At 45.2% G+C, this 14,753-nt stretch overlaps 1 protein-coding gene across 3 annotated transcripts in view; it reads left to right on the top strand.

Annotated features, from left to right (window-relative positions):
• Positions 1 to 14,753, top strand: part of Lima1 (LIM domain and actin binding 1) — a 105,898-nt gene that overhangs the window by 67,322 nt on the left and 23,823 nt on the right. For all 3 annotated transcript variants that reach the window (XM_031355659.1, XM_031355680.1, XM_031355669.1), the window contains exons 5-6: positions 8,793 to 8,877; positions 9,674 to 9,822. In XM_031355659.1, coding sequence (XP_031211519.1) covers positions 8,793 to 8,877; positions 9,674 to 9,822 — 234 coding nt within the window. The remainder of the gene's footprint in view (positions 1 to 8,792; positions 8,878 to 9,673; positions 9,823 to 14,753) is intronic.

Here is a 14,753-nt window from a genome sequence, read left to right as displayed (position 1 = left end):
CGTGTATCATCACTTCCCAATAATTAGATTCTCTTCTAGTTCTGAGCATCTTGGCAGAAATGTCTTGAGTAATTTCTTTGGGCTGTATCCCATGGTGTATACCATATTTAGAAGAAACACTCTTCTGGGCGTTTTTTTACATACTCTCAGCTATTTCAAAACCGGGACCTCCTGATCACATCATCCTGAAAGCTTTACCAGTTGTTGGTTTTGTGGGATTCTTAACTATTCTTATATTGTATGTGTGTGCCTGTTTTGCCTGTGTGTATACCACACGAGTACCTGGTGTCCATGGAGGTCAGAAAAAGAGATCAGAATCCCTGGAACTGGAGTTGTGGGTGAGTGTGAGTCCCCATGTGGCTGCGGGCAACAGAACCTGGGTCCTCTAGAAGAGTAGCAAGTACTCATACTGCTGTGCTGTCTCTCCAGGCCTACGGAATTAGCTTACTAGATACAAAATATCACTCTTTCCTTCCTCCCCCTTCCTCCTCCTTTTCCTCCTCCTCCTTCTTCTTCTTGCTTATTGTAAGGCTAATACAATTTTTATCAAACACTTGGAAATACAGAAAACATAGAGACATTCTGTATCTAGAGATACGTGCTTCCCTGTCTTCAGTAAGGTTCCTATTGCTGTGGTCCTGGGCCAGAAACAACTTGGGGAGGAAAGAGTTTCTTCTACCTACCCTTCCAGGTGACAGTCCATCATGGAGGGAAGTCAGGGCAGGAACCTGCAGGCGGGAGCTGATGCAGAGCCATGGAGGGGTGCTGCTCACTGGCTTGCTCACCATGACTTGCTCAGCCTGCTTTCTTATAGAACTCAGGACAGCTAGCCTGGGGGTGGCACCACCCACAGTGAGCTGCGCCCCCCCAAGTCAATCAAGAAGAAAATGCACCCCAGGCTTTCCCACAGGTCAATCTGGTTGGGGCATTTTCTCAGTTAAGAGTTCCTTTCTTCCAATGACTTTAGTCTATGTCAAGTTGACATAAAACTGGCCAGCATAACATCCTATGTGCGTTTCTTCCTTTCTTTTTTTTTTTTCTTTCTTCATTCTCATCATTTTTTTATTAAACTAATAAAATTTATTTTAAAATATACAACTCAGTATTGACATTTTTTTAAGTCATCAAAGTAATTTATAATAGTTAAATGCCTCTTAAATATCCATGATATCTTCTGAGGCTAAAGGTAATATGAACTCAACCAGCTTTTAAAATCTGTTTGGAGCATTAAACGTGACAGAAGTAGAAAAAAAAAATCTCTTATGAAGTCCTCTATGGAAGAAAATTATGACAAGTTCCTGATTAGACAGAAAGCATTCCATGTCCAAGGGAGAATACGCAGTGTGACTGTGGCTTCACAGAATGAGTCGGGTAGCGTTCCTTCTCTTTCTATTTTGTGGAATAGTTTGAAGAGTATTGGTATTAGGTCTTCTTTGAAGGTCTGATAGAATTCTCCTATGTGCATTTCTTTTTTTTTTTTCTTTTTTTAAGATTTATTTATTATTAAGTAAATACACTGTAGCTGTCTTCAGACACACCAGAAGAGGTCTTCAGATATCATTATGGGTAGTTGTGAGCCACCATGTGGTTGCTGGGATTTGAACTCAAGACCTTTGGAAGAGCAGTCAGTGCTCTTAACCCACTGAGCCATCTCACTGGCATTTCTTATATAAACAAACCATTTTGTTCAGAAGAGCATTTTTATCACGTAATGCTTTGGATGGTTAAGAGATGCCCACCTCACCACATCTATCTGTAGGTCAGCAAATCCCATTTTCCCCTAAACCCTACTCTTTCTCCCCTCCGTCCTTGGCTTTTAGGAAATGTGAGAGTCTAAATGAAGGTCCAGGTGAGACGGCGGAAGGAGTGAAGGCGTGAAGTACAGGTCTCTTCATAATGCGCTGAGTCAGCTTCTCTGTGGGGAAGAGACAGGAGCTCATGTAGCTCAGGCTGTTCTCGGAATCTGTCCTCAAACTCCTGATCCTCCTGTCTCTACCTCCCAGAAGCTGGGGCTATGGGCACGCACCACAACACCTGGCTTGAGACTCAGCTTTGCCAGGTGTAACCTCCCATGCAGGTGTGTCTCCTCGAGTTCAAGGCTAGCCTGGTCTACAATGCAAGTCCCAGGACAGCCAGGGCTACATAGTGAGATTCTCTCTTAAAAACAAAAACAAAAACAAACAAAAAAGAAAGTGAAGTATGGTGATCATATTCCTTTAATTCCAACCCATGGGAGGCAGAGGCAGGTGGGTTTCTGAGTTTGAGGCCAGCCTGGTCTACAGACTGAGTTCTAGGATAGCCAGAGATGCACAGAGAAAAAGTGTCTTCTCAACCTTTTTTTACCCTTGGAGACCAGGTCTTTCAATGATCTCACTGGACCTGGAGCTCAAGGTTGGCAGGCTAGCTGGCCACCAGGCTGCAGTGGCCCACCTGTCTGTCTATCCTTGAACTGGGATTACACACATACACTGCTTTTATCAAATGGTGACTCATGCCTATAACCCCCTGGCAATCTCAAGATGTAGGCAGGAGGAACACTATGAGTTCAGGCAAGCCTGAGCTACAGAGAGAGAGAAAAGAATTTTCCTGAAAATAACAGTAGATGAGATAGGAAATCTTGCTTTGTTAATCATCTAGAACCTAATTTCCTTCCCTTCTTTCTTGCCTTCTCTTCTCTTAATTCTAGGGAAAAAAAAATATTCTACTTTCCTGGCTAAAAGCCCCAAGTACTTACTCTCTTACTGGCATATGTTAGTGCATCTGATTGAAGGTTTCACAGAAAATATTTATGAGTTCACATGAGGCATGTCACAGTCAGCTGACAATGAAGGAGGACTTGTAGGGTGGGTCGAGCCAAGCCCTAGAAAATTCCACAAAGCCTTAACGTATATTGTCTTTTCTCTCCTTGGCAAAGAATAACTAACTTCTTGGGTGTCCATGTGTCCAAGTAAAAAAGACTGGAATGATAAATAAATCTGTTGCAGGTGTGTGTGTGTGTGTGTGTGTGTGTGTGTGTGTGTGTGTGTGTGTATGTGTGTGTACTCGTGACTGCCAGACACACACTCCTTTCTGTTTTGTTCCATTTGGGCCTTTTTTCCCACTTACATTTTTGAGAAATACTGCTCCTTCCTGCGCTTCACATCACTTGTAAACTATGATGGAACCCACATGCAATCTGACTCGTGCCTAGGGTCTTGCATTGTTAGCACCTCTGCTCTGAACCTGAAACACTGGAAGTGAGTATCCGAGCCTCACTGGGCCCATGGCAGTTGGCTGCTCAGAGCCACACTCCTCCTCAGAACCAATCCGCACTGCTGGTTTCCTGGAAGGTCAAGCTCATTCTCCCACCCCAGGCTAGTCTTGAAGGTCTGCCCTGGCTTCCCAAGGATTCAGATTCTAATCCTACTCCACCAAACCCAACCAAAAAGTGTTTCTAGGCTCCTGTGTGACTGCTGTCCTGTTTTGTTCTGTTTTTAGTTTTTTGATGTTTTGTGGGGCTCGTTTGGTTTGGATTTTGGTTTTGTTGTGAGCCGAGGCCTCGCTACCTGAGTCTGGCCTCCAGCAGGATCCTCTGGACTCAGAGACAGCCTCCAATGTCATTCTTCACGAGCTGTCCACCTTGTTTCTTTCTTACTTGTTTAGTTTGTGGTTTTCATAAAATTCACTGGGGGAGGGACACTTACTGTACCTCTGTGTGGAAGTAAGGAAAGGTGGCCAGAGCCAGGTCTCCCCTCTACCGTTGATCTTGGGGAGCAAACTCCTCATTAGGTCCGGTGGCAAGTGGCTTTATCTACTGAGCCATCTCACCGGCTGCCTAGTGAACTTCAGGGAACCACCTGTTTCCACTTCCCCAGAACTGGGATTATAAGTATAAACCTCCACAAATGACTAAAGAAAAGAATTCTGAGCTGGGCGGTGGTGGCACACGCTTTTAATCCCAGCACTTAGAAGGCAGAGGCAGGCAGATTTCTGAGTTCGAGACCAGTCTGGTCTACAGAGTGAGTTCCAGGACAGACAGAGCTATACAGAGAAACCCCGTCTTGAAAAACCAAAAAACAAAGAATTCTGAGGAACACAGTTCCGTCTTTGTGTTTGTAAGGCAGGTACTTGATCGGCGGAGCCCAGGCAGCCCTCAGGCTTGCTATGAGATTGAGGATGACCTTTGAACTCCCAGTTCCTACTGCTGATGTGCTGAAATTGTAGGCCTGAACTACCACACCCATACTTTTAGGTCTCCCTCTGTCACCCTGGCTGTCCTGGAACTAGCTGTGTAAACCAGGATGACCCCTCCAGCCTTCTCCTTGAGAGTGCCAGGTTACAGCTCTGACACACCCCACCTTTTTTTCAAAAGATTTAATTATTTATTTTATGTATATGAGTACACTGTAGCTGTACAGATGGTTGTGAGCCTTCATGTGGTTGTTTGGAATTGAATTTAGGACCTCCGGTCCCCCCCCCCACTCCACGCCCTCCCCCAGCTATCTTATAAATAAGTACACTGTTGCTGTCTTCAGACACCTCAGAAGAGGGCATCAGATCTCATTACAGAAGGTTGTGAGCCACCATGTGGTTGCTGGGATTTGAACTCAGGACCTTCGGAAGAGCAGTCAGTGCTCTTAACCATTGAATCTCCAGCCTCCTTGTTTATTTTTGTTTTTGTTTTTTTACGAAGAAGCAATAACCCAGATTCACAAGTTCCAGCCCAGCCTGGTCGATACAATGAATCTTTATGTCATCCTCTACCCACCTAAATATAAAGGAAAGAAGAGAGGGAGGGGGGGAGGGAGGAACAGAGGGGAGGAGGGAGAGAGGGAAGAACAGAGGGGTAAAGGGAGGGGAGGAGGGAGAAGAAGAAAAAGCATAGAGAAAGACTGAATTCTTTTTTTTGTTTGTTTGTTTGAGGTATATTTGTAATTTCCAGGATATCTCTATTCTTTTGAGTCCTGAAAATACGAATTTCTGAATGTTCGTTCTAATTATCTTATAGCATACTGACATTTGGAGTTGAACCTTTGGAACCTGGGTGGTGATCACTGTTAATTTTCTGTCGCTATTCCAAAGAGCCAATAGTCAGCTTATAAAGGAAAAGTTTGCGTTGGCTCTCCTACTTAGACCCCGCAAAGGTTTCACCCTCCCTCGGTGTCAGGCTGGGACCAAGCCTTCCTTGTTCGGCCTCTGTAAAACACTTAATATGGAAGAGGTGTGTCTGCTGGGCCTTCATTTCTCCTTGGCTGTTCGTTTTCCTCTTTCCTAGAGCAAAATATATTGAGCCAAATAAGTCATATAGATGTAGTTGATGTGGCAACGTTTGGGTTTTATTTGTTTTGGCTTATGAGACAAGGTCTTACTTAATAACCACTCTGACATGGAACTCATGACAGTCCTCCTGCCTCAGTCTCCTGGGTGCTGGGATTCCAGGTATAACTCACTGCTCACTCCCTGCTTTATTTATTTATTTATTTATTTATTTTTGGTTTTTCAAGACAGGGTTTTTCTGTATAGCCCTGGCTGTCCTGAAACTCACTCTGTAGACCAGGTTGGCCTCAAACTCAGAAATCCACCTGCCTCTGCCTCCCAAGTGCTGGGATTAAAAGCAAGCGCCACCACCGCCCAGCTGCTTCTTTTTTTTTTTTTTATTTGAAATATATTATTATAGGATAATTAGAGCTAACAAGGAGTAAATTGTTCAGGTTGGAGAAATGGCTCAGTGGTTAAGAGCATTGATTGATGCTCTTCCAAAGGTTCTGAGTTCAAATCCCAGCAACCACATGGTGGTTCAGAACCATCTGTAACGGGATCAAATGGCCACTTCTGGTGTGTCTGAAGAAAGCAACAGTGTACTCACATACATTAAATAAATAAATATTTTTTAAAAAAGGAGTAAATTGTCTTAAATATGTAGTACATTTATGAAATCAGTTAGCCCATTGCATTTAAAAGTTTAATAACTTTTACCAGTGTTTATTGACATGAAAAAACACATGATAAAATACATACAAAGGAATCAGACACATGATAAAATACATACAAAGAAATCAGACACATGATAAAATACATACAAAGGAATCAGACACATGATAACATACATACAAAGGAATCAGACACATGATAACATACATACAAAAGAATCAGACACATGATAAAATACATACAAAGGAATCAGACACATGATAACATACATACAAAGGAATCAGACACATGATAACATACATACAAAGGAATCAGACTCATGATAGCATACATACAAAGGAATCAGACACATGATAACATACATACAAAGAAATCAGACTCATGATAACATACATACAGAAGAATCTGAGCAGGCTGAGGCTTTTTATAAAAGGGTGCAATCCAGCTGACAGCATACTAGACCAAAGTGGCTCCTACCCTTCCTCCCTAAGGATGGTGACTGCAACTCCTACCTTTGGTGGGAGCTCAACTCCACAGTCCACCAGGATTGGCTAACCACCCTTGCCTGGCTAACTAGGTTGGATTTAAAAAGAAAAAGAAAAAAGCCAGGCAGTGGTGGTGCACGCCTTTAATCCCAGCACTTGGAAGGCAGAAGCAGGTGGATTTCTAAGTTTGAGGCCAGCCTGGTCTACAGAGTGAGTTCCAGGACAGAAAAAGTTGCTCACAGATTGAATTGAGAAGGTTCATCTGCAGAACACTCACAGAGAATATTTGGAGCTGTGGGTTAGATGGGCAGGCTGGAAGGAAATGGGAAACTGGAATGGGGGTGGGGGCAGGGGGTGGGGGATGTGTGTCTTCCCTCCCACATACTGGCTTTCAGTAATTGCCAGATATTTAGATGGCAGAACCTGGCTGAAGGTCATCATTACAGAATGACACTCCACATCTATGTTTGAAATACTCTGTGAAACTAAGTGGCTTTTTCTTGAGTATATTTCTAGTCCTAAAATTATAATTTAAAACTTTATTTATGGGCTAGAGATGGCTCAGTGGTTAAGAGCACTGACTGCCCTTCCAGAGGTCCTGAGTTCAATTCCCAGCAACCACATGGTGGCCACAACCATCTATAATGGATTCAATGCCCTCTTCTGGTGTGTCTGAAGACAGCTACTTTATACTCATATACTTAAAATAAATAAATAAATCTTAAAAAACAAAAAACCCAAAAACTTTATTTATATGTTTTAGTTTTTGCAAGACGGGATCAAATGTAACCTCCTACATTTGCAGAGTCTGCCCTTGAATTACTGATCCCCCTGCCTCTGACAGGATTAATTACAAGTGTGTGTCACCACACTCGGGCTAATTTGTAACTATAACTAAAGGTCTATCCAAAATATGAGACACAAAGTGTTAGGATTTCAGGGATCCCAAAATACTTTTTTCAAAAATCTGTGCCCAGTGTCTGCAGCATAGTTCAGTGTGCAGCACTTGCCTGGTGTGTACAGCACTTGCCTGGTGTGTGCAGCACTTGCCTGGTGTGTACAGCACTTGCCTGGTGTGTACAGCACTTGCCTGGTGTGTGCAGCACTTGCCTGGTGTGTACGGCACTTGCCTGGTGTGTACGGCACTTGCCTGGTGTGTACAGCACTTGCCTGGTGTGTGCAGCACTTGCCTGGTGTGTGCAGCACTTGCCTGGTGTGTATAGCACTTGCCTGGTGTGTATAGCACTTGCCTGGTGTGTACGGCACTTGCCTGGTGTGTGCAGCACTTGCCTGGTGTGTGCAGCACTTGCCTGGTGTGTACAGCACTTGCCTGGTGTGTACGGCACTTGCCTGGTGTGTGCAGCACTTGCCTGGTGTGTACAGCACTTGCCTGGTGTGTATAGCACTTGCCTGGTGTGTACAGCACTTGCCTGGTGTGTGCAGCACTTGCCTGGTGTGTGCGGCACTTGCCTGGTGTGTATAGCACTTGCCTGGTGTGTGCAGCACTTGCCTGGTGTGTACAAGGACCCAGGTTCTATCCCCAGCACTGAAGAGACAAGTCTACAGTATACAGGTCCTGGGAGTGAGGGCAGAGGCCTGTGCTCTCTCTATGGGTTTGCAGGCCAGTGGAAGGACAGCCACAGGGGTCTACCAAGCATTGTAATAAAACATGACTGGGTACTTCAGACTACGGGAAGGGGTAGCTAAATGTATGTAGAAAAGAGTGATGCCTCGTCCTGAAGGATAGCATTTGCTAGACAGAAGGACAAATGTGATATGGGTGGAGGGAGCCTCATTTACTATGCCATGGTGCTTGGAGCAGTTTGGGTTCCCTAAAGGATAAAAGATGTGGCAGAGAATATCCAGAGAGGAGGCTGGGTAGGCGCTGACTGGCCTGGGTGGGTTGTCTTGCATGTGCTTAAACACTTGCAATGGCATTCAAGGACTGATTGGAAATTCTGAAAGAATTTTGAACAGAGGAGATGTAGATTTTAGAATAATTACTTTTTATTAGTTGGGATAATGGCAACCTCTCAAAGACTGGATTAGGAGGTGGAAAAAGAGCCAATTAAGAAGATAATGAGATCGTTAAAAGAGCCTTGATGAAGGCAGCAGCAGCAGGGAGCCGAGAGTTGGAGAAGGAGAACAGCGGGTGCTGCCTGTGCCTCAGGTTCTTAAGGGATGTCATTGTCCTCTGAGATACAGGGCTCTCCTCCTGCAGCTGTGCCAGCCCTGTAAGCTGGCCAGGGCGGGCCACAGCCAAGAGTTTTGTCTTTGTTTTTCTGTGAGCACCTGTAAGTATGCACTGCTAGGCGTTTTAAAAGCTCTGATAATCTTCTGGGTTTCGTTAATGAAAGAGTTGTGAGCCTCACATCCATGTTTCCCATCTTCTGACAGGGTCTCTGGACCCAAAGCCGAAATGCAGGCGGAAGGAGGCTCTCTGAAAACAGCTGTTCCCTGGACGACCTGGAAATAGGTGCAGGTGAGTAAGTGGAGAGTGGGTGAGGTCCTCTGAGAAGCTACTCACTCACCGTAGAACCCTTTGCACTCAAACCCAGGGCTTCTAAAGACGAACGTTAGAGAGACGTCTGTGTGTTAGCTGCAAGATGGTCTCAGCTGTTCTGCTCTCTACGGGCTCTCCTGAGTTTTATTTGGGTCCTTTGTTTGAGACAAGATCTCTAGCCCAGGATGGCCTAGAACCTCCTATGCAGCCAGTGTTGACCATGAACTGCTGATTCTCCAGTGCTGGGATCACAGACAGGAGCACACCATAGCCGTGTGCTCTCTTTGCATTTTTAATCTGTTCTTGGGCTGACTGGTGAAGAGCTACAATGCTTTGCCACCAGTTAGCTGGAACTGGAAGATGTCCCTGACCAAGATTGTTTATCCCGAGCTGGGGTCTAGCATAGTGGTAGCCTGGGTGCATAGTGTACACAGAACCACAAAAAAAATAAGGAAGTAAAAATTTTTAAATTTTGTGTGTGTGTGTGTGTGTGTACAAAATATACATTTATGGTAAAGGTACCCCTTCAATGTTAGGAAAGTGATTTTCTTTTTTGTGTGCTTTTGGTTGTTGGTTTTGTTTGTTTATTTTAAACAGGGTCTCACTCTGTAGCCTAGGTTGGCCTTGAACACGTGGCCCTCCTGCCTCAGTCTCTCAGACGAGAGCTTCTACACCTTCTACTTCTAAAAGAAAAACCTAGGCATGAGATCGTATTTACTCGGGACCCAAAATCCCATCTATCCTCTAACAAAGTGTGTTATTTCCACATTTCCAGGTCCTTTGTCTTCCTCTGAGTTCAACTCGGAGAAAAATGAGAGTAAGCGGAGTCTGGAGCTGCCACGCCTCTCTGAAACCTCCATAAAGGATCGCATGGCCAAGTACCAGGCTGCCGTGTCCAAGCAGAGCAGCCCAGCCAGCTACACAGTACGTGTCCGCCCCCCTGCACCGTTCTCATTCACTCCTCCAGCAGGGACTAACACCGCAGCTAGGAAGTGCCTTCCGGACCTCCGACCTCTGACCCCGCCCCTTTCCTAGGCCCCGCCCCCACAGTTGCCATCTTCTGGACTTATCTTAGCTCCTCCAGCTCATGCGCATTCGGACCTCGCTCATTTTCTGTGATGTCACCAGCTGTGATATCAAGACCTTTCCTGGCTCATCTGCTGAGCATTTTCATTGTTCCCAAGGAAGAAGCGCTATTTCATTAGCTTTAATAGGAACATCTATTTTTTTTTTTTTTAAATATGGAACGCTTCACGAATATGCGTGCCATCCTTGCGCAGGGGCCGTGCTAGCGAACATCTATTATGAACTTCCTCTTGGTTTTGTGTTGGGTGCTTATCAGGGTTAAACTTAGGCCTTTGCACGTCTAGGCAAACATGCTACATTGGGTTATAGCTTCATCTCACTTCCCTTTTCAAGAGCATCATGGGAAATATGAAAAATATTCAGTACATTGAACATTAATGTAGAGTATTTTAAAGTTTTGTATTGAAATATTGTACGTAGGGGGCTGGAGAGATGGCTCAGTGGTTAAGAGCACTGACTGCTCTTCCAGAGGTCCTGAGTTCAATTCCGAGCAACCACATGGTGGCTCACAACCATCTGTAATGGGATCTGATGCCCGCTTCTGGTGTATCTGAAGACAGCTACAGTGTACTCATAAAATAAACAGTTAATTCTTTAAAAAAAAAAAAAGGAAAGAAAAGAAAAGAAATGTACACATAACATAAAATCGCCGTTTTGTTGGAAGCACAGACTGGCTGAGGATGCATTCAGTGGTAGACCCTTTGCCTAGCTTGCTTGAGGCTGTGGGTCTGATCCCTGTCTCCACAGGGGAAACAGAACCAAGTCCACACTTGGGTGAATTTCTTTTTTTAAGTGTATTCACAAGGTCGTACGACCATCACTGCTATCTTAAGTCCGGAACCTTTCCTTCTCAGTCACCCATCGAACCTCCAGTCTGCTTCCTGCCAGTATGGATCTACACATCCTGGCCGCTTCATTTAAAGACTCTGTGCGAGAGGGGGCTGTGGCTCCGCAGTACAGCTCTCGCGCCTACCTGCCTGAGGCTCATGAGTTAAGTCCCAGTGTAACAGAGCTCTATGTGGGCTGCTCAGTCTTTAACCCTTATGATGTCATGCTTTCCTGCAGGGGAAGAATGGTGTATTAGAAAAAGGGCATTGGGAATGACTGGAAGAGGCATGCTTGATGAATGAAAAGTTTGCTATTCCACGTCTCCCACTCCCAATCCTGGAATGCTAAGGATCAAAGCACATATGTGTAAACACGCTTCCACTCAGTCAAAAACCTGGCCCCGAAACCTGTCATGCTTCTTGTTGTTTTCGAGACAGGGTCTCACGAGGTAGCCCTGCTGTCTTGGAACTCACTCTGTAGACCAGGCTGACCTGGAACTCAGAGATCTGCCAGCCTCTGCCTCCAGAGTGGTGGGATTAAAGTGCGCACCACTGCCTGGACTGAGACAGGATTTTACTCTGTGACCCAGTCTAGCCTCAAACTCATAGAATTCTTCTTGCTTCAGCCTCCCTCGGGAGAGAACTGAGGTGACTGAAGCACACCTTCATCTGTCTTTTTTTTTTTTTTAAGATTTATTTATTCTATGTATGTGAGTACATTGTGGTTCTCTGGGACATACCAGAGGAGGGCATCAGATCCCATTACAGATGGTTATGAGGCAACATGTGGTTGCTGGGAATTGAACTCACCAGTCCATAGGAGATGGCTGATGTTTTAGACCTAGTGTGTTTTAGGTGGCCTCAGATGTACCTCGACTACTGAGCTGCCAGATTTTTCATTTCTCTTTTGCAATGATTGTAAAAGCCTCATGTCATTTTTTAAAAATACATTCAGATAGAACACTTCTTGTGTAGTGTCTGTTTGACAAAGCCGAATCCCATGCACACCTGGCCAGAACTCATTGTCCCGCGGAACAAGGGACCCTGCAAGAAACCCCAGTCTGTGGCAGAGCCAGTGCTCTTAACCGCTGAGCCATCTCTCCAGCCCCTTGTTTATCTTCTTAAGATCCACTCATTTTGTTTGCTCTAGTACCATACACTGAACCCAGGACCTCAGGCACGCTGCAGAAGTGCAACACCATTAAACAGCATCCCTAGCCCAACTTCTCATTTTTTTAAAAAGATTTATTTATGCCGGGCAGTGGTGTCGCACGCCTTTAATCCCAGCACTTGAGAGGCAGAGGCAGGCAGATTTCTGAGTTCGAGGCCAGCCTGGTCTACAGAGTGAGTTCCAGGACAGCCAGGGCTACACAGAGAAACCCTGTCTTGAAAAAAAAAAAAAAAAAATATATATATATATATATATATATATATATATATATATATATGTATTATAGTGCACTATAGCTGTCTTCAGACACACCAGAAGAGGGCATCAGGTCTCATTACAGATAGTTGTGAGCCACCATGTGGTTGCTAGGATTCGAACTCAGGAGCTCCAGAAGAGCAGTCATTGCTCTTAACTACTGAGCCATCTTTCCAGCCCCTGACTTCTCATTTTTAAAGGACAGTATGTTTGTTCCTTCTGTGATTTCAGAATACAAGATCTATTAATGTCCAAAGGTCTTGACAAAGTCGGGAGAATAATACTGATTTTTATTTGTTCCTGGGCAGATTCAGGTTCACAATATGTAGTCCAGAAATTAGAACTCTTCCCCCGACAATAGTACCGACAGACTAATTCTCAGGGCATTTTCTTTGTCTTTCTTTTGGCATTGATTGAAATCACAGCTTCACACCTCCTAGACGAGAGCTAGACCACTGAGCACACCCTCGTCCTTTACTCCAGTTTCTCACAGTAGCTTTAACAAGAGGCAGTGTGTATGTATGACCTGATAAAGTGAAACCCCACAGTTTCCTGAGTGTGGAAAGTGAGCGGGTTAGGCTTCCTTCAAAAGCTAGATCTGGAGATGCAGAGCGACAGGGAGGTGTCTGTCTGTCTGTCTGTCTGTGCCTTCCTACTGCAACAAGAAACCCAGTTGGGGTTCCCAGGTGGGAAACCTGTTCAGTAACCTTGTTTTGTTATTTTTTGTTTGGTTGTTTTTTGTTTTTCTTTTTGCATTTCACACACTGGAAGGGGCAGCAGGCATGGCAGTAACAAACCATCCTGACGGCCCGGGTTTTGGTCTTCATTTGAAATCGTCGGCTGTATCCCAGGCTGACCTCAAACTGCCTAGGCAGCCAAGACTGGTGTTTGAACTCCTGATCCTCCTGCCTCCAGCTCCCAAGAGGTGAACTTGCAGACTGGTGCCACCACACCTAGTTTTATGGAGTGCTAGGGATGGAACCCAGGGTTGTATGTGTATGCCAGGCAAGCGCTCTACCAGCTGAGCTATACATCCTTAGCTACCCTTAAAAACGGAACCAAACCTCAAGGGTGTAGCAGCGTAGGAGGGGTGATCATCGGAAGTCAGCTCCGGGGCAGCCAGGCAGCAGAGATCTCATCTCTAAAGAAGTACTCCTGGGAGAGCTGAGAAGTCTTTGGAAATTCTCAAGTGAAAAATACGTTTTATCTCATCCTCAAAGAACGTCTCAGATTCCTCACAGGACACAACTGTCCTCAGCAGCGGCTTAGAGGGGACCTCGGAGATAGACACACAGTAAGCTAGTGCAGTTCGGGCGACTGTATCTTAATAGGCGCTCTTCCAGAGCAGAGACTGCCCACTCGGGAGTAGCTGACCATAGCAAGCCACCCCGCCCACTTTGGTTAGCGCTGAGGCTTTATATGGCTTCTCTCCGCTTTAGCCTAAAGACTCAGAGAGAGAAGCTGGAAATGTGCCCCAGTCAGTGGAGTGGTTTCTAGTGCAGCCTTGGGCTTAACCACCAGGCCACATTGAACTAGACTTGGTGATGCTCCAGGACTTGAGAGGTGTAGGCAGAGGGATCAAAAATTCAGGGTTATCCTTGGCTATATAATAAGTCTGAGGCCAGCACGGACTACGTGAGAGCCTGTCAGAGAGAATGTGGGCATGGGGTTCATAGGAAAGAAAGCACAGTAAAGATAGGGAAAGTCCTTTTTAAAAAAGATTTGTTTATTATATTTTTATGAGTACACTGTCTTCAGACACACCAGAAGAGGGCCATGGATCCCATTACAGATGGTGAGCCACCATGTCATTGCTGGGAATTGAACTCAGGACCTTTGGGGGAGCAATCAGTACTCTTAACCACTGAGCCATCTCTCCAGTCCAGAAATGTCCATCTTCATTTCCACCTTGGTTGATTTTATTTTGAACTAGTAGATTAATTCACGCTCTACTCTGAGTCCTCACGGCCATGCATGGGTTTTTGTTTGGTTTGGTTTTGATTTTTTCGAGAGAGGGTTTCTCTGTGTAGCCCTGGCTGTCCTGGAACTCACTCTGTAGACCAGGCTGTCCTTGAACTCAGAAATCCCCCTGCCTCTGCCTTCCAAGTACTGGGATTAAAGGCGTGCGCCACCATCGCCCGGCGCTACCACTGCCCACCATTGTTTTGTTTTAATGTTGAGGCTCTGTTGTGAAATGCAGGTCAAGGTGTGTTTTTATGAGTTTTATGTGAAAAACTTGCTTTCGAAAGCCCAGTAGAAAAAGACTGTTTATGGTATCACTCAGTATGAACAACTTGGTTTTTATATGTGTCCATCATCCTTGTCTTCCTTTCCAGGCCGGGCATTTGTATCTATGGTCAGTATATTTTCTTAATTATTGGCACTTGGCATCCCCTCCCCCTGCTCCAGAATGGTCTTTTCTGGATAAACCTCACAAGCTTTGCACTTTCACAAGCTGTGCTGCTAGAAGAGAGAATCACGAGAGTGCTGTGTGCTGGGGGCAGCCGGGGGGGGGG

Source organism: Mastomys coucha, unplaced genomic scaffold, assembly GCF_008632895.1.
Source record: "Mastomys coucha isolate ucsf_1 unplaced genomic scaffold, UCSF_Mcou_1 pScaffold11, whole genome shotgun sequence".
NCBI lineage: Eukaryota > Metazoa > Chordata > Mammalia > Rodentia > Muridae > Mastomys > Mastomys coucha.
This window is presented reverse-complemented; position numbering and strand designations above follow the sequence as displayed.